At 52.4% G+C, this 21,346-nt stretch overlaps 1 protein-coding gene and 2 long non-coding RNA genes across 5 annotated transcripts in view; 2 read left to right on the forward strand and 1 right to left on the reverse strand.

The window, feature by feature from the left end:
- Window positions 1-4,552, forward strand: part of NOS1 (nitric oxide synthase 1) — a 125,424-nt gene extending 120,872 nt beyond the window's left edge. For both annotated transcript variants that reach the window (XM_037511093.2, XM_037511092.2), the window contains 4 exons: window positions 965-1,113; window positions 2,098-2,292; window positions 3,391-3,509; window positions 4,511-4,552. In XM_037511093.2, coding sequence (XP_037366990.1) covers window positions 965-1,113; window positions 2,098-2,292; window positions 3,391-3,509; window positions 4,511-4,526 — 479 coding nt within the window. In that variant the 3' untranslated portion in view covers window positions 4,527-4,552. The remainder of the gene's footprint in view (window positions 1-964; window positions 1,114-2,097; window positions 2,293-3,390; window positions 3,510-4,510) is intronic.
- On the reverse strand, window positions 1,894-4,050 carry LOC119244940 (uncharacterized). Its single transcript, XR_005125161.1, has 3 exons — window positions 3,980-4,050; window positions 3,584-3,640; window positions 1,894-3,476 (listed from the first exon to the last, which is right to left on the reverse strand). It is a non-coding gene; the product is annotated as an uncharacterized LOC119244940 (long non-coding RNA).
- Window positions 4,553-4,612: 60 nt separating the features above from the next.
- Window positions 4,613-21,234, forward strand: LOC119244941 (uncharacterized). 2 transcript variants are annotated; one of them, XR_005125162.2, is made up of 5 exons: window positions 4,613-6,323; window positions 11,809-11,934; window positions 12,361-12,531; window positions 17,843-18,838; window positions 19,100-21,234. It is a non-coding gene; the product is annotated as an uncharacterized LOC119244941 (long non-coding RNA). The 2 variants fall into 2 exon arrangements; XR_008551881.1 differs by having other exon boundaries at window positions 17,843-21,234.
- Window positions 21,235-21,346: the final 112 nt, after the last annotated feature.

Consider the following 21,346-nt stretch of genomic DNA (forward strand, 5'->3'; position numbering starts at 1 on the left):
GAGACCTCCACTCCTAGATGAGGAAACCCCCACTCCGTGTGTCAGCAGCAGGAGGAATGGTGGGGAATGAAAACTGTACGGCAGCACCACCCCCGGGGAGATGGGGGGCACAATGCCTGCAGCAGAAGCGTGGGGATCCCACCAATAGGTGACATTCATGGCGTAACTCAAAGGGCCCCTCCAAACACAGCCGGAGGGGCCACACAGCTGGACGGGCCACACAGTCCGAGGACCTAACAGTGCACCCCCAGAGGACATTCCTTTGATGGTTAAGATAGGAGCCCATCATAAATCCCAGCAGCCCTGCCATGGGTGAGCATGAGACTCAGATCAATGTTATCCAGAGCTGTTGTCCAGGAGCAGGTTTGCTGTGTGAGACGCAACAGATCAGCTTCGGGAGGAGAGAGAGAAATCCACAGCACAGCAAACTCGGCGTTTCTGGAGCATCTAACATGTCAGATACCGTGTGGGCACTGGAGGCGTAGCAGTGAGATAGACAGAAACGGCTGTAAAAACCCTGCCCCGCGGAACTGCCGTCCCAGTGAAACAGCTAATGTCCTGGAGCACTCGTGTGCGGAGGCCCATTGACAAGGGTGGGAGGGGGTGGAACTGACACGTGGGAAATTAAGTAAGTTGCTCGCAGTGACCCGGAGCTGGGATCTGAACTCAGCCGTGTAGCCGCAGAGTCCGGGGTTTTAGCACACCTGGTGGGGGGTACGGAGCTGCTCAGCAGCCCTGGGGGCAGAAGGCAAGATGGAGACCCAGAAAAGGGAGATCTGCCAAAGGCTGAACACTGCCACCCCGGCATGCATGTGCACGCGCGTGTGTGTGCATGTGCCCACCTGTGTTTTTGTGCTGCTTCTATCCACATGGCACGCACTAAGGTTCCCAGCACCCTACCCCCGGCACATCAGCCACCCCTCAAAGCAAGGCTGTCGGTGAGCGCCCATCTTCCTGGTTCCAGGACTGAGCCCCTGCCCCATGGTCCTGGTGTTCGGGTGCCGGCAGTCCAAGATAGACCACATCTACCGCGAGGAGACCCTGCAGGCCAAGAACAAGGGGGTCTTCAGAGAGCTGTACACGGCCTACTCCAGGGAGCCGGACAAACCAAAGGTAACCGCAGCCGTGCAGTCACCCCACCTCACCCCAACATGCACATCCTCTCCCCAGAGACCCCCACCTTTTCTGACTCTCCATGAACTGGTTTTATACTCAGGAAGCTTGGAGAAGACAAATATTTCTTTAAAATAGTGAACAGCCCACATGATGTGATTCCACTTATGTGAAATATGCAGAACGGCCAAGCCCATACAGACAGGTTTAGAGGTGTCAGGGGCTGTGGGGAAGAGAGATGAGGAGGGAGTCCCCATGGGTATAGGTTTCCTTTTGGGGGTAATGACAGCTTCAGGAGCTAGATGGTGGTGGCGGCTGCAGAGCATGGTGGATGTGCTTAATGCTCTGAGCTGTTGCTTTGAAACTGTCTCCTGACAGATTTCTATCGTGTGTCTCATCACAATAAAAATATTTAGAAAAATGAATCAAAAGAAACATTTAGCAGCCCCCAAGAGGCGCTACCGTCAGACCAGCCATGGGACTGGAGCATCTTCCTCCTGGATATTGGGGAGGTCCAGGGGGCATCCCAGGAAAAGGACAGGGCAGCTATGGCACAGGGCCACTCGACCACTGGGGTGGAAGTGAGGCCGTGTTTTACAACCAGCACAGCAGGACGTGCCAGCTAAATGTTCCTGGACAAGTTAATGCGCCCTGAACAAACCAGACAACCCCGAAAGGCTGCTCTGGATGCCCCTTGTGCGCACCCCCCCCACCCCACCCCCGTTTACTCCAGCTATTGCTACTGCCTCGCCCCACGTGACCTGACAGCCCCGCCCCTTGCTCACTGCTTGCCGTCTGCCCTGGGCTTCCCTGGCATCTTCCCCTGTACCCCAACCCTGCAGCCACCAACCCGAACCTACAACTGGACAAGTCTTTCTACCCCGTGGGGACCACTGACTGCAGGGGAAGAGGCACTGGTCGGTCGTTGTGCCCCAGGCCCATCAGTGCCCAGTTCTCTCACTGGCTGTACCCTGCTCCCTGCAGAAGTACGTGCAAGACATCCTGCAGGAGCAGCTGGCAGAGCCCGTGTACCGAGCCCTGAAGGAGCAAGGGGGCCACATCTACGTGTGCGGGGATGTCACCATGGCCGCCGACGTCCTCAAAGCCGTCCAGCACATCATGGCTCAGCAGGGGAAGCTCTCGGCTGAGGACGCAGGAGTGTTCATCAGCAGGCTGAGGGTGAGTGAGGCACTGGCTTCCTGCACCCCTTTTCTGGCACCTGGCTCCCCGCTTCCTCCTCCTCACCCGCCTGTCTCCATGATGAGGGGAGCCAGGATGGCATCCCTGCTCCCATTGTCCTGGGAGTGGAGGATATAGGTGGCCCCAACCCATAGTTGAGAGAAGGAAGGACGTGCAGGTGCTATATTAGCTATGGTCAGGGGCTGCAGTGTGTGATGTAACAAGACGGTGGACCATCTGGTAGCGAGATCAAAACCATCGTAAACCAACTTTCCTGCCCGCAGAAGCACTACCCCGGGCAGTTGTGCCAGTTGGGCACTGCACAAAAAGGCCTGCCCAAAGGGGGGCAAGTGGGAGCTGAAAATCACCCAAGCTTGATTCTCCAAGCTGCTCGCCTTGGTATGGAGCTGTGCCCACCCCAAGGAGGCATGCCTTTTCCTAGTTTACACAAAGACAGGACAGAAGCTAGGAGCAACCCAGCAAACAAAGTCCTAACTGTGTAACCAACTGCCCCAAATAGGAAAATCTCAGCTCCAGAACTTCACCAAGCTCCAGGAATGACCCCACCCTCCCCTCTGCTTCCTTGCAGGAGCACTAATCAAACATCTTTACAGAAGAATCCCTGATTCTAAATCAGGGACTAAACTCCCAGTAGTTTAAAAAGGGAGGGACAGGGAGAACTTTCTGGTAAAAATGTCAGATTTTAGGATGGCTGTGGAGTCCCAGCACTCAGTCTCTTTGGTCTTACCCTCAGGAGTCACTTTCATAGTCTCCCCTGGTGCAGCTGTGGGGTGTTGCCAGAGTCCTGTGCAGGCACTTCTTTCCTCCCATCTTTGCAGGCTACGAGGTTTCCCAGCAAGCCCAGCTTTGCCCAGATCTGAACTTGCAGGGCCGGGCGGAGGAGGGTAGGAGGAGATGACCAGGTTTCCATTTGCCCCCCTCACTTCTATCCTCAGAGCCCACAGCGCCCGCCCAGGAGAGGGTCTGTGAGTCAGTCCTGGACCCGAGTGTCCCCCAGGACTTCTCCCGTTCCGGATTGCTGGTGTGCGGTTCCTTGGCTGGCAGTAAAGGACTGTTGTTGGCCGTTTCTGTCTCTAGGATGACAACCGGTACCATGAGGATATTTTCGGCGTCACCCTGCGCACCTATGAAGTGACCAACCGCCTTAGATCTGAATCCATTGCCTTCATCGAAGAGAGCAAAAAGGACACTGACGAGTAAGCTGTGGGCCCGGGGTGGGCAGAGCCCGCTCTCGGGGTCCCAGGGGGCAAGGACATCTGGGTTCACTCACCATTGCTTTCCTGCAGGGGTGTCCCCCAGACCAGCAGCCGCGGCACCACCTGGGCTCCTGTTAGAAATGCAGATTCCCAGGTCGCCCCAGCTCTGAGAATCTGAAACTCTGGGGTGAGGGTGCAGCAGTTTGTGCTCTAACAACCCTTCCGCACACACACGCACACACGCACACACACGCACACACACGCACAGTGGATCCCGAGGCCCCTCAGGAGTGAGGACGCTGGCTCTGGATTCCGGCCTCCGCCTGGAGCGCCCCTGGACTGACCACTCGCCTGGGGAGACCGCGTTCCCACCCGGTTCTGGCGTCTATATCCGCTCCCAGCCCCCCAGCCCCCCGGAGCTCTCTCACGGATGCAGATTCTAATTGGTGCTATTTTGACAATTCACCCACCCTCTAGAAATGTCTACAGACCATCTGAGGCACCACAAGACTGGGGTTGCGTGTCACTGCTTAAACCTAACGCCCGGGCACATCACCCTGGATTGTGATGCCCCTGCCCCATGCCTGCCCTGCCCCGCCCCCGCGCACCCCAAGACCTCCCTCTCCCCCCCCCCCCCCCCCCCCCCGTGTGCCCTTCGTGTGAGGCGCGGGGACTCGGCGCTCGCGCCCTGTGCTGGGTCCTCGGTTACTGTCAGCGCGGCCGTCCTGAAAGCTGGGGGGGCCTGGCCTCCCCTCGCGCGACCTGCACAGCCCGAGTCCCGCGGCTGCCCTTAACCCCCCCCCTTTCTGCCGGCCCCGCGGTGACCTCCGCGCGGCTCCTCGGTCTTCCCCGGGAGGCGGGGCTCATCTCGGGCCTGGGGAGCTTCTGCTCGCGGGCCGGAGCCGAGGCCCGCGGAAGGCGGCGCCCGGGGCTCGGGTGGCTCCAGAGCCGGAGCGGCCCCCGCGGCCCGCGGCCCTGACGCCGCCCCTTCTCCCCCGCAGGGTTTTCAGCTCCTAACCGGACGCCCTCGCCCAGCGGCTGGCAGGAGGGCCGCCCCGGGCGCCCAGTCGGGGCGGCTGCAGGTTTCTACGCGCCGACACTGCTGCACCTTTTCCTCGGGACCCCCGCGGCCCCCCGCTCTGCCTCTCGTCCTGTCCTGCCTCTCGTCCTGTCGCCGCCCCGGTTTTCCTCATCCGGGTTCCCGCCCTCACTGGTCTCCTCGGCCCCCTTGAGCTGCTCCTTGATCTCCCGCTGCAGTGCATCGCCTCCGTGACCCGCAGTGGCTCCCACAGGACCGGGTCCCCTTCCCGGGAGGGACAGCTCGCGGCGGGGAACCGCTGTTCCCTGTTCCCCGGGGCCTTGACAGGCGTGTCCTGCGCCCGTCCTCGGCCCCCTGGTCCTTTTTTATGACGCCGTTTTGGTCGCGAGTGTGTGTGATGGGCTGGGTCTCCGGCATCCTGTCGTGTGCCAGCCGGCACCTGCAGGCCCTCGGTGCCCAAGAAGGTGCCCCAACCCATAGTAATGACTTGTGCGTCCAAGATCAAGGGTCTGTGCCAGTGTCCCCGAAACACACAGAAGCACCTAACTGTCCTGTTTGTAAAGGGTGAGGCCATGGGGTGTGCGCGATGGTGGAGGGGGACATCTGCAATGAAAGGGGAGTCCCAGAACTAGATCCTGTGAGATTAGGTGGGGAAAACCTCTTCTGGGCTCTTAAGAGCCCCAGCTGGGCAAACCCTGCCCACTCCACCCGTCCCCCTTTATCAATCAATGTCCAGCAGTGCCCAGAGAAAGCCAGGTAATGCCAGTGACCTGCCCCAGGACGACCATGCAGGGTGTGCCCTGGGGCCTAGAGTGGGAGGCGGCCACTCCCAACTCGGGTGGGAGCACACAGCCAGTCCCCACCTGCTCTTTTGGTTTGGCATACAGCAGGACGGGTTCCTGCGTAGACTCTCAGCGGGAATTCTTTTCTTGACGCTCAGCTTGGGGCCCTGACAATGAGAAAAACGCCCTGGCCTTTGGATGGGCCTCAGAACTGGGGGGTCAAAGAGGTATTCCCAGGAGGGGAGGGTCTTAAAGCCAAAGGGCAACCTGTATCTCGCCTTTCTCCCCTTCTCTGGAGCCCCTGCCAATGCCAGACCTGGCACAGCAACTGGAGTCATGGGGGCTATGATCTCCCCACCTGCCTTGAAGCCTCCCGCCCCCTCAGGCTGCCCTAGGCATAGAGACCAAACCTGGGCACGCCCTGCTGAGCCTCTTTCACCTGGAGGGAAGCCCCCTGGAAACCACTTCTTCCCTACAAATGCTACTGCGGTTCCTGGGAGCTTTTCTCCCAGGGGCCTTCCTCCCAGCCCTTCAAGCCTTTGGCGTGTCCTCCTAAGATGTCACTGGCTCCCCAGGGACTGGTCCGCTGTCAGAGAGAAAGGGATGGCTGCTTGCTCTCCCAATCAAGCTTTCCCCACGAATAGTTTCCATCACCTAATAAAAACTGATGAGCACTTACTATGTGCCAGGCACCTTCTTCATATACTCCTGCCCTCCTGGAAGCAGGCACGCAAATGGTCTTGTTTTGTCAGGGAGCCCAAAGAAATGGTTACATCACCAGAATTCATCTCTCTTCCTAAAAGGATTTTTTTTTTCAGTAAACACCTTTCAATCCCCAACACAAGCTGCTTCACAGCTCCTGGCTTAGAAGATAGGAGACTGGTCTGATGCACTTCTCTCATTTGCTGCAATTCCTGATACCAAAAGCCTGGCTGTTTAGGAGCCAATAGGGCCCAGCGCGGAGTCCCAGCTCAGAGGTTAGCTCTGCTCCAGGTGGGTAAATGCTGCCCTCTGGTGGTGGCTTTGAGTTCAGTCCCTGTAATAGATGAGCAAAAATAAGGTTGCCTCTAGGGCGTTTGGGGGTTAGCCAGGACCTTTTATTTTCTTCTCCCCTCGAACTGGCCTGTAGTAGCCCCAAGTTCGTTTAACAAAAGTGAGTTTGGCCAGGAGGAGCGAGGCATCCCCGGCAACCAGGAAGCTGGAGCCATTGTCTCTATGAATCCAATTCTCCTACCTTGTGTTCAAAAGAAGTAAGAGTAGTTACCCTCTCTGGGAGGAGAGCGGGTTTCCTTGGTTTCTATGGAGTGAGACAACCAACTAACTATCTTTCTTTGGGGGAAAATGCTTCAGATCCACCAAAACCGTTTTGGAAGCAGACTTCTGCCACATTTCCGTAGGCAGCCAGGGCCTGATGTCTGCATCTTTCTCAGTCTACAAATCCACCTGTATAAAGAGGTGAACTAAATGAGATAATGACCCTAAAATACCCCCATTCCAGCACTTGGCCCATTGTAAGCAATCAAAATATTTTTTTCACTTAATCGATAAGATTTCTTGCTTCTCTGGTATGCGGAAGGCGCCAACCATGGAGTGTGCAGAGCAAAATACGGGTCCTCTTTGATCGAAGATTAGAATCTGTTGATAAGTAACAGTTCTCAGGATAGACAGAAAGGTCTGCAGTTTGAGAAACGGGTGGGAGTCCACCTGCCAGTTTGGGGGGAGACTAGGTGCCAGGAAGTGGGAAGAAACCTGGATGGGGAGCATTTGGAGCAAATCAGGGCCGTCCTCAGATGTAGCCCAGTTTTGGAAAGCTGAGGGGCTGGAAGATGGACCAGGAGCAGGCAGTGGGGAGAGGGGAGTGGCGCATCAAGGAATTTAGACTTTCTTCCATGGGCCACAAGAAGACCTTAAAAATGTTTTTTTTTTTTTCCAAAGGGGAAATTAAAGCAATAGAATTATGCTTCAGAGGGAATATTCTGGCTGCAGCCTGGAGCATAGCTTTCCAGCCTATCAAACAGTTGGGTGATTGCAGTAACCCTGGCTGGAATGAAGGAAGAGGCAGATATAGTGATAAAAAGGATTCCAGGGGTTAAATCAACACAACCTGGAGACTGATGTGTCCTAGAACAAAGGGGACATTTAAGAGTCTTGCCTCTACATTGAGAAAGGGGTTCCATGAGGAAAACAGGCTGGGGGCTGGGGTGGGCAGAGAGGTGAGTTTGCAGTGCTGACACAATAGCCAGCTACTCCCCGAATCAACAGAGTGAATCCTTCCAAGGTCCAGCCAAGCCTAGATGGACAGAAAGAAAACAGACCCCAGCCAATAGACACTGGCCTCAGAACACAGGATTTTCTTGCCAAACAAGCCCTCAGCAGCCACCTGCTTTGGGCTTCTGAAAGGAGGTCAGGTTTTGCCTTAAGTCCAAAAAAACAAGTGGACCGTGGACTCTCTGACCCAGATCATGGGGCAGATGGGCCCTGCCAGGATGGACAAGCCAAACGCCCAGTCCCTTCACCCTGATGGCTTTGGCCTGGCATAGCCTTTTCATTTGTGCTGTTAGGAAAGCCATGAACTTTAGATTTTGTTTTAAGCTGGCTGTGTTTACTTGTAAATTTCCATCTCCACTGCCCCATCTCCAGCACGTCACTGTGCCCTCTTCCCTCAAAACCTTCTGTCTGAATAGGCAATAAACTGCCTATGGTGACAAGAAGGAAATTCTCATCTGAGCTTCCTCTGTGACCTGTCCATATACCCCTGTCTGCCACCAGCCTCTGTCCAGGCTCCTGCGCCCAAATGTCCTGTTTCATTCAAGAATTAGAGGCCAAGAGCTGTGAGGGACAAATACCAGTCCAAGAGCCTGAGGGAGGAACCTGCCCCCTGGGACTCACCACGATGGTCCTACAGACCTGAACTTGCCCTGGGCCTCTCCTGTGTGTCCCACCCCACCCCTCCTGGGGCACTGCAAGCCCCTGCCTGGGGACAAGGGTCCCAAACACAGATATGTCTCTCCCCTGAGACCCAGGGAAACCTTTACCCCTGGAAAGCAGGCTCTGTTTTCTGTCGCTGCTTGCCTAAGCCCAGTGCAAGGGGGACGGCCAGGAGGAGACCGGCCTCAGTGCGCCTGTACATCTGTTCTGTCCGGGAATATCTGAATGGTTCTGAGTACACAGGACATGTCTCTTGGGTCCAGAAAGGAGCAAATTGCCAATGAGGTGGCCCTGGCTGGCAGGAACAAATCTGCCTTAACGTGCTGCTTTCCACAGTCTGCTAGAAAACAATTCCAGAACATCGTAGTGCCCAGACTTGCTTCCTAAGCACTAGAAGACCTGGACCAGGTTTCTTAACCTCCGCACTCTGGCACCGAGGCTGGAGGATACTTTGTCGGGAAGAGCTGACCAGTGTGTAGTAGATGCTGAGCAGCACCCCTGGCTCCACCCACTGCAGGCCCACAGCACCTCCCCCACCAGTGGTGACAACCAGATATGTCCTTGGACATTGCCCAGTGTCCACTGGGGGGCCACTGGCTGCCCCAGGCCTGGGCAGCCGGCCCCTGGAGTAAGGAGAGCTTCCCTCAGTCTGTAGTTTTGTTTCCATTCTCTGCTGCCAAACTGAGATTTGAATGCTCTCAAGGGGGAATAACACCATGTGGTTTCAGAAACTCCTCCCAAGACAGAGGAAGGTGGTTCTGTTTCAGGAAGAGGCTGCGTTCTTGGCATCTGTTCAGATGAAGGCCCGGGAGGCCCAGCACACCTGTGCCGGCTCAGCCAGCCCCTCCGGTACCCTGCTCCCTGCCTCCACCCAGTTTTCATTGTTGTCATGTTGTCGTGATTGTTAAGACCCATGCCGGGCTCAGCAGTGAAAATCAGGAGAGTGCATGGTCGGTTGTTCCAAGTTGCTGTACCCTCCTCCATGGGTTTCCACTGGGGTTTGGGGAGGTGGGTGGAGTGGATGTGGCATCTCACCACACACACACACACACACACACACACGCACACGCTGTTGGAATCTCGGACTCCCCCTACCTCTGAGCTCTCTCGATGCTGCTAATTCTCTGCCCAGTGTCCCATGTGCTCCAGCACCGTCCTCAAAGGACTGACACCCACCCCCACGCTCTTTGCGAGGTTGTCCAGGCTGTGTTCACCGCATGCTCTTCTGTATAGTTCTCATCTTCTCATTTGATGGAATTCAACAAAAGTCTACTTATGCCTGTTTGCATTATGGTTAACATATTAAAAAGTGGACTCAACTTGACCGACTATTGTCTTTTGTTTGATTGGCTCGGAATTTCTCATGCCTTAGCCTCTGACGTGGGCTAGATGTCCCGGGAACTCCCTTCTGAGACAGAGGTAGCTGGAGGCTGATGAGGGCTGCTCTTGGGAAGGAGTGGGGGGAGAAGAACCTAACTGGTGATGAGGAAAGTCTGAGCTGCCAGAGCATCAAGCAGAAACTTCAGCCAACCTGCTGAGAATTTTAAAACTGGCTTTTCAGAGCATCCCATCTTGAGACGAGAAGACCGGACATCATACCCTTCCATCCAGCAGTCCTGGAGGAAGCAGCTCCCACAAGATGAAACCCATTCCCCCAGGGGCTGACCTTCTGAGGACGCGCCTTGCAGCCAAACGAAGAGTTCTTGATTGTCAACACGGATCTGGAATCCTCACCTCAGCTTCCTCCCCACCCATCTCGTGGACATTTCTGCCCCCATCACAGCTGCATTCACAGAGAGGACTCCAAGGACTCTCTACCCCTGCCCCCTCAGCCCTTCCTGTACACACAAGTTGAGGACCCCAAAACCTAACTCCTGGCTGGCCTTGGACCTAGTTCTGAAAGGAAGACACCTCAGAACCACCCAAAGGACAGATGAAGCGGCACTCTCTAGACACCCAAGGTGATCGCTGTACAAGGACAAGTGGCCGGGGAGGTGCTAAGGTATCACCAGACCCTTTTGCATATGGCCTTTGGGTGCTGCGGCGTGACATTCGCACATACTTCCTGGTCATAAACCACTGGCATGGCCATTTAAATTAGAGTAATTTACCCAACACACCATTCCTGACTCCTCCACCCCATCCCTGAGCCTCAGGCCCAAGTTCACGTGTGAGATGCATGTCGGAGTTGGGTGTGAATGAAGGCGGGCAGCTCAACACTGCCCTGCAGAAATTGAGTCATGAGTAAAAATAATGGCTAGCTCATTAAATGTCAGCCTTCTCAAGAACACTTTGACATGTTGTGGTTGTTCTCCCCAATTAAAAAGTTGGGAAACTGAGGCACAAGGCCATCAACCAGCTTGTGCAAGGTCCACATATGGAGTAAATGTTAAGGCTTGGAGTTTAAACCCAAACGGTCTAGTTCTAGAATCTGCCTTCTTAACCACCAGCCAGGGTTGCTGCTAAGAGACCTTAAACTGTCCCTGCTCAATCCCAGCTCGTCCACTTCCTAGCTGTGTGACTTTGGATGAGTCACCGTACTTTTCTGAACCTTCATTTCTTCACTGTCAAATGGACTGCAGTTGTTTTGACCTCATTGTCTTGCATAAGATTAAGTGAGTTAAGATACGTGACGTAGAGCAGGCTAGGACTCAATAGAATGGCCTGGAATAGCATAGAGCAGCCCAATACGCGAGCAAATACACTAAGCTGCCTGTTCTGGTTCCTTCCAGCTTTCTTAGCCTTTATCTCTCACCAGAGCTCCAAACAGCTCCACCTTGATGCCATTGCTATTTTCCACTTGACACAATGCCTGGGTTTCTCAGGCTTCCTCAGGCCACCTGCCAGCACAGGGACCACTCATTGTTAAAGCCACTTTGATCTCTCCCTCCACCTGCCTGTCCCTGCTGTTAGCACTCACAAGGGATCAGGTCTGAGACCCACTCACATTTTTAACAAGTTTCCTGCATGATTCTCACACTAGAATTTTCAGGGACCCAGCCTCAGAGGAGGTGGGAGCCATTTAAATGTATATGCATCCCGGCAACTGGGAGAAAAATCCCAGTTTACACCAATACAGAACCTTCCACACCCCATGGAAAGGAGAGGTGGTAGGAAACCCAGGGGGGAGAGGAAAAGGGGAACCAGCAGATCAACCTAGAATGTGGGCTTCCCAGCCAGCTAGGTAATATGGATGCTTATTTTCTCATTGTTTGCTTGGCAAGATTAGCAAGAGAGAAAACGGGAAAGTATTTACGATCGGATGGGTCAATGCAGAGCTTAACCTGCTTCATTAAAAGGAAATCACTTTAGCGATGGCTCTGGAGGAAAATAAGATTAAGTTCATCAAATAGCAGAAGATTTAAACCAGAGTGATTAGTAAAGTGATTTCCAAAACCCAAATTCAAACTCTTTACTAGACTGGAGGGTGGGGCGGGGTCCTCCTTGCTTCTGCATCCCAGCTTTTCTGTGCTAGAAGTCTGAGTTGATGTCAGAAGCCAAGAATGGAAGTCTCACTCTCTCGGCTCCTCTCTCATTTAATGTTTTCAAGAATTCTGAGATTTTCAAGTACGATGAGCTGCCCTCGCCTCTGCTCCATTCTTGTCTCAACGGGCCATGGCGGGGGTAAAGAAACTGAAGTGCGAGAAAAACGTCTGAGACGTGCTATAAACTCAAGGTGTGGTATCTGTGGCATTCATGAACCATTGTGCAGTGAGTAATTGAATCAGTTTTGTTGGGGAGGCCTTGCAAAGAATGGCTAACGAAAATGCAGGTACTACCAAAAAAGCTGCCGGCCAAATCTGTAAGAGGAGACACCTGTTCCTTTATCCTCCAAGCTGGTGGCCTCGCCTTCCTTGAAAAGCACATTGGCCCCAGATGCCCTTTCCTGAAAACTTGCATTTTCTGTAGACCACTAAGTTGAACAAAGCCCGGGCGGGACTTGCTCAAGGGCATTTGATGCCCGCCCCTCCCCCCACCAGAAGAGCAGGATCAACCCTCTGTCATTGTTTCCCCTACTGCTCCACTCAAGCCTTCCTGTCTGCATCTCCCCCACCTCCACTTCCCCAGCAGCTAAACACAGCTTTTGTTTTTCTTCTGCCAGGCCTGTGCTTCTGCCACCCTCTGCCCCCACCTGGAAAGCTGAATTTCTCTTATCTCTGCCTGTACCACCTCTATTGCAGAGGGTTTGATTCAAACACCTCCTTTCCAGGGACGCCCTTCTCCACCGCCCACCCATGCTTCTTGTCTGTACCAATCACCCAGCATATTGGAGGTAGGACTTTGCCATAGTTGTGTGTGTGTGTTTTATCTGCCTCTATGTCTTCGCTATACCGATTGTCCCAGGAACGCTGAGTAACAATCACATCTCCCCGGCCTCTGCATTAGGGCTGCAGCGCCACAGTCACACAGCTACCAACCCAGGTGCAGGTGGCTCTACCAGCCAGAAATGGGAAAAGAGGGATTTGCACTGAGAGCCCCCCCAAAGGAACACAGTTCAGCCGACACCTTTACTTTATCCCCCGAGACCCACTCGAGTTTGCGGACACCCAGAGCAGTAAGATAATAAATGCGTGTGGCTGTAAACCACTAAGTTGCAGTAATGTGTCGCAACAGCCATAGAAAACGAATACAAAAATCTGTATTAAATCTGTACTCGTTTCATATAGCTGCTGCTCCAGGGAAGAATGATCTTGTGTTTTCCAGCTTCTAGAGCTGCCCCTGTTTCTTGGCTTGTGGCCCAGCATCACTCTGTCCTCAGCTTCCATCCTCTCCCCACCCCCCTTAAGAACCCCTAGTGATGACAGGACCCACCGAGGTTGTTAATCTCCCCACCTCAACATTCCAGTTTTAATTCCATCTGCAAAGTCCCTGTTGTCCTTAAGGCAACTGTGATATCATAACTTATTATAGGAAATAGTTATTTGGTTTTTGTGCTTGTTCCTGACACTGAGCTCCCAAAACCCTTGCAATTTCCTTAGTGATGAGTGATAAAGGGGTTCTTGATATTCATCACAAGCCCTTTCTCCCACACCTGAGTTTATGTTAATGAGGTGACTTTTGGAAAACAACTGAGAACTGGTTGCCAGGGAAACCAACCATGTGATTAAAGGTCCACCCCCTGACCTCTGGGTTCATTGATCATGCCTGTGTAATAAGACCCCCATAAAATCCCAAAAGGATAGGATTTGGAGAGCTCCCGTGTTGGGGAACACGTGGTATGGAAGGACGGAAGCTCTGTGGCCCTCCTGCATACCTTGTCCTCTGTGTCTCATCCTGTTCCCCACTGATATCCTTTCATGATAAACAGATAATCTAATAAGTAAAAGGCTCCTCTGAGATCTGCAAGTCATTCTAGCAAGTTAATCAAAGCTGAGGAGGGGGTCCTGGCAACCTCAGATCTGTAGCCAGTGTGAGAAACACTAGACTTTGAGCTGGTTTCTAAATGGGGGCCGTGGTCCCTGTTGGCCCAGGCCCTTCACCTGTGGGATATGATGTTATCTTCCCATAGATGGTGTCAGAATGGAGCTCAATTGTAGGACACCCCACTGGTGACAGAGCATTGCTTGATGGTAGAGGTGGTGGGGGTGAGGGGGGAACCCACATTGTTTATATATTCACAGGTTTCAGGGATTAGGATATGAGCATGTTTGGGGGTCACGTGAAGATCCTGTGGGTTCAGTTGGAGACCATAGAAACAACAGCACCCCCACCCCAGCCCTCTGAGATTTACAACCCCCTCAGTGCAAATTCCATTCAGCTCAATCACTTGCCCTTTGAAGAATTCCTTCACACACACTCAGCAGAAATATAATGAGCACTGACCACCAGGCAGGCCCTTTCATAGGCTCTGGAAGCCAACCGGTAGCCCTTACAATCTTCTGGAAGGAGAAACAATTTAAAAAAGAGAGAGCATGTTAGATGGTGAGAAGTAACTTTGGAAAACAAAGCAGAGTGAGGGAGAGTTTATAGAGGTGGTCAGGGAAGACCTTAACAATAAGGTGACTCCAGAGAGACCAGAGGAAGGTGAGGGAGCAACTGGGCAGGACAGGGTGGTGGGCCTGGTCAATCTTAAGGCATGTGTCTGTAGGACAGTGTGAGACCTCCCTGCACCCCAGCAGGACAGCCAGGGATATTGGGACAAAATGGCCAGAGGTCCTGATTTCACAGGGTTTGCTGATTTTTAGGAGAGCTGTGTTTTATGCTGGAGCTTCACTTTAGGCTCCATCAAAAAAGCCACGTACGGTCTGCGGTTCGAACCAGAGGAGGGTCCCACAAATGCTGACACAGTGTACTTCGGTCCTTCTGCCTGCTCTGCTCCCCGCTCTGGCTCTGGTGAATTCTCTCACCCTGCAGACCCAGTGCATGTGCTGCCACGTGGCTAACTAAATGGCAGAGAAATGCAGACAGTGTGTGCTGTTGGAAAATGGCGCCCATGTTGGAAAAATGATCCCATGCAGGGTTGTCTCAAAACTTCCACTGTAAAAAGTGAGATATCGGTGTCGTGCAATGAAGCAGAGCACAGGTTGCCTGTATTAGGACACTTGGGAATAGGAATATCCACTGCAGGAAAGAAAGGGGATTGGGCAGGGGGTGATCCAGAAGCAATTCACCTGGTCTGTGGTCAGCAATTGAAAATCTAAAGGAGAGGGCCTCCCCGGTGGCGCAGCGGTTGAGCGCTGGGTTGCGAAGCTGCCCGCAGCCTCTGCAGTGCCGGTTCGATCCCCGGCTGCTCCCGGGCCACGTCCCACATGGCACACAGACCTCTCCTGCCGCCCGCTGCTCCCCTCAGCAGTGTACCTCGGTCCTTCTGCCTGCTCTGCTCCCCGCTCTGGCTCTGGTGAATTCTCTCACCCTCCCACGCTTCTCACTGTACCCAGTGCTTGTATAAATAAATAAATTAATAAATAAAAATAAATGTTTGAAAAAAAGAAAAGAAAATCTAAAGGAGAAGGTGGAGCAGCGAAGCAGGGCAACCCCCCCAGGGGGGAGGGAGCCGGGCCTGGAGAGAAAGGATGTGGATATTTATTTGAGCACAAGGAACTCCATTGAGGACCTGAGGGAGTCTGTGCAGCTCTCCTGGGAAAGGAATGTTGACATTCTCTGCAAAGATAGCAGAAAGACACCTCTCCTCCACACAGATAGGGTTCACCCCCCCACCCCCGCTTTTTTTTTCAGCTTTATTGAGCTATGATTGACAAGCAGGAATGGTATCTATTTAATGTGCATGGTTTAATTTTTGATATGTCTACATATCAAAAATAGGATATGCTATGACCACTACCATCAACATACCCATCGCATTACATAGTTACCTTTTTTTTTTTTTAAGATTTATTTTTTATTTATTTATACAAGCACTGGGTACAGTCAGAAGCGCGGGAGGGTGAGAGAATCCACCAGAGCCAGAGCGGGGAGCAGAGCAGGCAGAAGGACCGAGGTACACTGCTGAGGGCAGCAGCGGGCGGCAGGAGAGGTCTGCGCGCCATGTGGGACCCTCCTTTGGTGGCCGGGGAGCAGCCGGGGATCGAACCGGCACTACAGAGGCTGAGGGCAGCTTCGCAACCCAGCGCTCAACCGCTGCGCCACCTGGGAGGCCCTACGTAGTTACCTTTTGCTTTTGTTTTTTCTCCTATAAATTATGTTAACTGAGGTAAAGTCAGTTTACATTTTTTAAAAAGAGATTTATGTTTATTTATTTAAGCATACAAGAACTGGGGTGTAGGCCAGAGGTGCGGGGGGGTGAGAGGATTCACCAGAGACAGAGCAGGGAACAGAACAGGCAGACTGACGAAATACACTGCTGAGGGGAGCAGCGGGCGAGACAGGAGAGGTCTGCTGTGCCATGTGGGTCAGCTCTCTGGCTGGGGATCAAACTCATGCTGCAGTGGCTGTCCATAGGTTGTTATTGCTGGGAACTTTAACCCCTGCACCACCAGGGTGGCCCCCAGTTTATATCTTTTATCTGCTTCTTTGGCTAAATGTGCTTTCTTGCCTATCTGCCCACCACCAGTGCCCCAACCATGCTCCAGCATGTTCCTTTGGACTCTGGCACCTCCCCACCTCCACCCACAACTCTCCCCCTCTCAGCTGTAAAAAAGGATCAACATGGGTAGAACTGGAAAGGATAAGGCTAAATGAAGTAAATCAGGAGGAAGACAAACACCGATGGTCTCACTTAATATATGGAGAAACACTGCTGCAAGAGTGTGGGGGGAGCCCTCTGGAGGATTTAGGGGTGCAGTAGGCAGGGACTGGGAGGAGGTTGGGCAAGGATTTGGGCTCACATTAGGGGCTTGTAAGCTGGAATGAGGGGTGAGGTAACCGACTCTCCGTTGAATATGGTGGGCAGTTCAGCAAGTTACCGTGGGGTAAATTTATAAGAGTTTTCCCTGTTACTAAAAGGGAAAGAGACTGTTTCCTGCTCCCTTCTTAGAGCATTTCCTTAAGGAATTGTGTGTGTGTATGTGTGTGTGTTGCTTTGGTCTCTTTGCTATGTAGGTAAATCTGTTTTGTGTGTGCTATCCTTAAAAGTCATGGTAAAATACACCAAACAGATAATGTACCACTTAACTATTTTTAAGGAACACAATTTGTGGCATTAACGATAGCCACCAGGTTGCAGTGAAACTGCAACCATTCTCTCCTTCCAAATCTTTTCTTCACCCTAAATAGAAACGGTATCCTTGAAGGCCTAACTTTCCCTCCTGCCCCCCCAGTCCCGGGGAGCTTCTAATCCACATTCTGTCTCTACCAACTGACCTCTTCTAGCCATGTCTGAGAGGTGATCATAGGCCATTTGTCCTTTTGCATCCTGACCTTCTCGTGCTCTCAAATGTCACTCAGGTAGCCGCTTCATTCCCTTTTATGTCTGAATAATGTTCCATTGCGCAACCGAAATCCATTTTGCAAATCTTTTTAAAATTTGAAGAAACCTCTGGCCTGTTACCTACATAGCAAAGGCCTGTTTTTTTGCCCGAGGACCTGGGAGCTGTCTCTTTGAAGTATAAATACCAAGGAAGACAGTGTCCTGGCCTTGATGTGGCCGGGGAATCTATAGGGGCTCCTTGTTCCAAACTGTAACCACCTGTTCTTCATAAGGATGCGGAAGTTTGGTTATTCCCAAGATAAAGGCAATTCACTAGGGTGAGTTTAGGGTGGGCTAGGAAAGACTGTAAGGACTCAGGTCTTCTGACCTGGGGTCGAGTTACCAGTAATCTCCAGAGCTTGTGTATAAAGCAGTGCTCGGCTATTTAGGAAAAGGGTAGGAGTTCACATTACCTGTGCTGCCCCTCACAGTCTGGCTTAATGCCTGTTCAGTGAAATTAACAGTGACTTTTCCAAAGTCATAGAGGGAATTTTCTGGATTGGCAGATTATGTGATCCCTTCCCCCCCCCCCCCCCCCACACAGCATCTTGGTCATCTTTGTGAGGACAAGAAGAAAGAAGGAGGGCCTGAGTGTTGTCCTTGATAAAAAAGCAATAGTGGTTTATCAGAACAGCTTGCAAATCACAGGCAGCTGTGGGGGCGGCTTTGGGGTCTGCCTTTAGCTAAATGGGCTGGAAACTTTGTTTCATGCTCTCAGGGACAGTGGAGATGCCAGAGGCTGGGCCGGTGTCCATTAGGAGTCACCACGGGGACCTGGACTGGGATAGCAGCTGAGGAGAGATAGAAGGAGACAGATTCCGAGAAATACAGGTTGGGATCTTTCAGAAAGAGAATTGCTTTCCTGTGCCAGAAAAAGTCTCCCTCCAGAAACCAGACACAGAAAATGTAACCCCCATAGGGGTCTTGAATGTGGACGGTATCTCTCAGCCCACTGTTGGCTGAAAATCAACTCCAGACCCTTTTGCAGGCCCTGTGTGGTGATAGAGGTAAGTATGTAACTCCAAGAGCACAGATTCCAGAGCCTGCCACCTTCTTCCAGTTCAGAGGTGCTGGCTGAGACTTTACCCCTAGCCCTGGCCCACAGAGTTAAGAACACAAAAGCAAGGCTGGTTGTAGCCACTAATTTTGGGGTTATTTGTTATGCAACAATGATACTTTTCCAGTATAACAATATGTATTATTCCCTTCGACAGGAAGATCTGTTGTTGTCCCCATTTTACAGATGAGGACGCTGAGGCATGAGTTGATCTCCACTGAGCATTTGGATATGGATGGTGAGGGAGAGAGGTAACAAGGATGATAACAAGTTCAGGTTTTGCAGGAACAGAAGGATGAATGGGCAGTCCTTTCCTGCGGCAGCAATCATGGGGACAGGACAAAGGAGTGGGGGGGCCCACACAGAGTCAGGGGAACAGGGGCTAAGGGAATGTGATCTCTAAGGCATGGGCTGGCCTGAGAGAGACATGGACAGTGAACCAGGTTTGGGTTGTCACTCAGCTTGGAGACAGGGCTGAGAAAGTAAAAGAAGGGGGCTTGTGGCTGAGCCCCCAACCCAACAAGTACCGTGAGGGTGAATCTGAGATGGAGCATCCCAGAAGTAGTCCTGGGCCAGGAGAGTGTGGGAGCACAGAAGCTGATGTCAACCAGCACTTCAAGAAGCAGTGGAGTGACAAACAAGCGCTGCTAGTAAAAGGTGAGTCAAGGCCTGGAAACTTCCACTGAAGTTAGAGGCCCCAAAGCATGACCCTATCCCGGATCTGCCGTGAACCAGGGCTACTCTAGACCTTTCTGCTTTAATGATGAATCTCAGCGGTGGCGATAGTGGGCCCCCAAATTCAGATGTTGAAGTTCTTACCCTCAGTACCTCAAGTGTGAGGGTATTTGGAGACAGGGTCTTTAATGAGCTGATTAGGGTAAAATGAGGTCGTTAGGTAAAATGGTGTCCTTATGATAGGAGGAGATGACCAGGGAGGACACAGAGAGACGACAGCCAGCGACAAGCAGGAAACCCACCCTCTTATGGCTTATGCAGGCCATCGACCGTGGCCCTTAGGCCTCCAGACTGTGAAAAAGGGTGTTTCTATTATTCAAGCCCCCCAGCCTGTGGTACTTTGTTCCGGCAGCCTGAGTGGACTAATGCAAGCAGACACACACTTTGAAAAGAATTTATTGAGGTGAAAGTTACCTAACATAAAATTAAACCTTTTAAAGCGAATGATTCAGTGGCATCTAGAACATTCCCAGATGTTGTGCAACAGCACCTCTACCTAGTTGCAAACCGTTTCCGTCATTCCAAAGTAAAACCCAGTAAGCAATTCCTCTCAGTCCCCTGGGACACACCTTCACAAAGCACTTTCTCTATGTCAGGCGTTGTTCCATGCACCTTGCCTAAATACGCTCATTTAATTCTCCCAACAGCCCTAGGTAGGAAGCTGGCATAATTATAATGCCACTCTCCCCTTTAATGAATGAGAAAGTGGGCCCCAGAAAAGCAAGGTAACTTATTCTAGTTAAACAGCTGGTTAGACAGTTGCAATCAACAATGGATAATTTTTGCAAATCCTGGACTGGGGTCTGGCTGGAGCTAGTACTGAGCATGCAGGGGTAAATCAAACACCGTCCTCATCCTGAAGCCACTTCTGATCTAATAGGAGAGACACAGGTTGAACAAATGGGTATAAATTAAGTAATTTCAAGATTGCAAAATGCTGAGAAGGGGGCTTATCTGGGGCTTGAGTGAGGGAAGAGAGGCATCTGGAGAGCGTACGCTGAGGCCTGGAGAAGAGGAGACGCCAGAGGAGGGAGTTGGCAGGGACCACTCTCCGGCAGCAAGGCTGGTATAATCGTGGGGGTCAGAAGTGGGAGGGAAGAACCTAGACATGCTGAGGTGTGGCCAGTGAGGGGGAGGATGGGTTCAGACTGGCAGGAGAGGTAGGCAGGGGTCTGTCCCTTTGCAACAATGTTAGAATTTCAGATTTATTTCTGGGGGTAATAGGGAGCCATGGATAGTTTTATACCATCCGTGAGATTAACTTGACTAGCTCAGGGTATTCTGATTTCTAAGTTGGGGAAACACTTTATGGAGCCTCCCAGTATAACAATAGCTTCTGCTATACCAGTGTATGGCCCTAATTGGACTTTGAGCTCCTGGAGGCCAAGGATACCATCCTACTCACGTCCCTATCCTGAAGGCATCCAGTGCAGGACCTGGAACTGAACTGTGTTTTTAAAAAAATTAGGTGTAGACAATGAAAAAAGTGCCCACCTACCTGAGTCTGCTTTCAGGCTCAAATCCTGGTGCTCCCACTTTTTGTGTCTGTGAGTCTGAACCAGGAACTCCCACCATTAGCTGCCTTGTCCTTATTGGTGAAAGGGGTATAATAGGGTACCTCACCTCAAGGGCTCAAGTAAGGGAAAATCGTATGAAAAGTTCGAAGTGGTGGCTAGTAAAAGCTTATAGTGCTCCCAACAAAAAGACAGTGAGCCAAGAGGCTACAACCCGGACATGGAATGGACGCGGAGCTGAACATGGAACACGGGAGCGTAGGTTGTTACAAAGAACTTGTGTAAGTTTTTCTGAGGGAGCAATTACTTTGCTCCAAGGTGATCGATTATAATATTAGCCTGTTCTTAAATGATAGGGAATTGATCTGTGGGTACCTCCTGGCCACCCTGGGAGAGTTGTTTTTGCTTATTTCCAGAGGCTTATGCAGGTCAGGTTAGTCTTGCAACATACACTAGCTGAAGCTGGGTGAGACTAAACTGGCTGTGTCCAGGGACTTTTCAAGGCCAGTCCCTGGTTTTAAAAAACTATGCGAGGGCTGGGCCCAGCCCCGGCTCGGGCACAGTAAGTTTGTTCTCCCAGCACCCCGGCTCAGAGCGTGGTCAAGCAGAAGGCAAACCGATGGCCGCTGGAGTCCAGGACAAAGAACCCTAACCCTGTCCGCCTCTCTCCCTGACCCCGTTTCCCCCCTGTCACTTGGGAGCATGAATAGCCCCCCAGGTCCTCGAGGAGGTCCCACGAGCGCAGGCACGGGGCGCGCTCCCCACACACAGGAAAGATGGAAGCTGCCGCCGCTATTGTCCCTTCAGCTCCGGGCCCACCGCGCAGCCACTTTCTGGAGGCACTTCCCGCCCACCGCGGGGCAGCCGCCCCCCCACCCCCCCCAGGCGCGGACCCCGGCGAGGCCAGTGGCCAGGG

The sequence above is a fragment of the Talpa occidentalis genome, unplaced genomic scaffold, assembly GCF_014898055.3.
Source record: "Talpa occidentalis isolate TD23 unplaced genomic scaffold, MPIMG_talOcc4v2.1 talOcc4.14, whole genome shotgun sequence".
NCBI classification, from domain to species: Eukaryota; Metazoa; Chordata; class Mammalia; order Eulipotyphla; family Talpidae; genus Talpa; species Talpa occidentalis.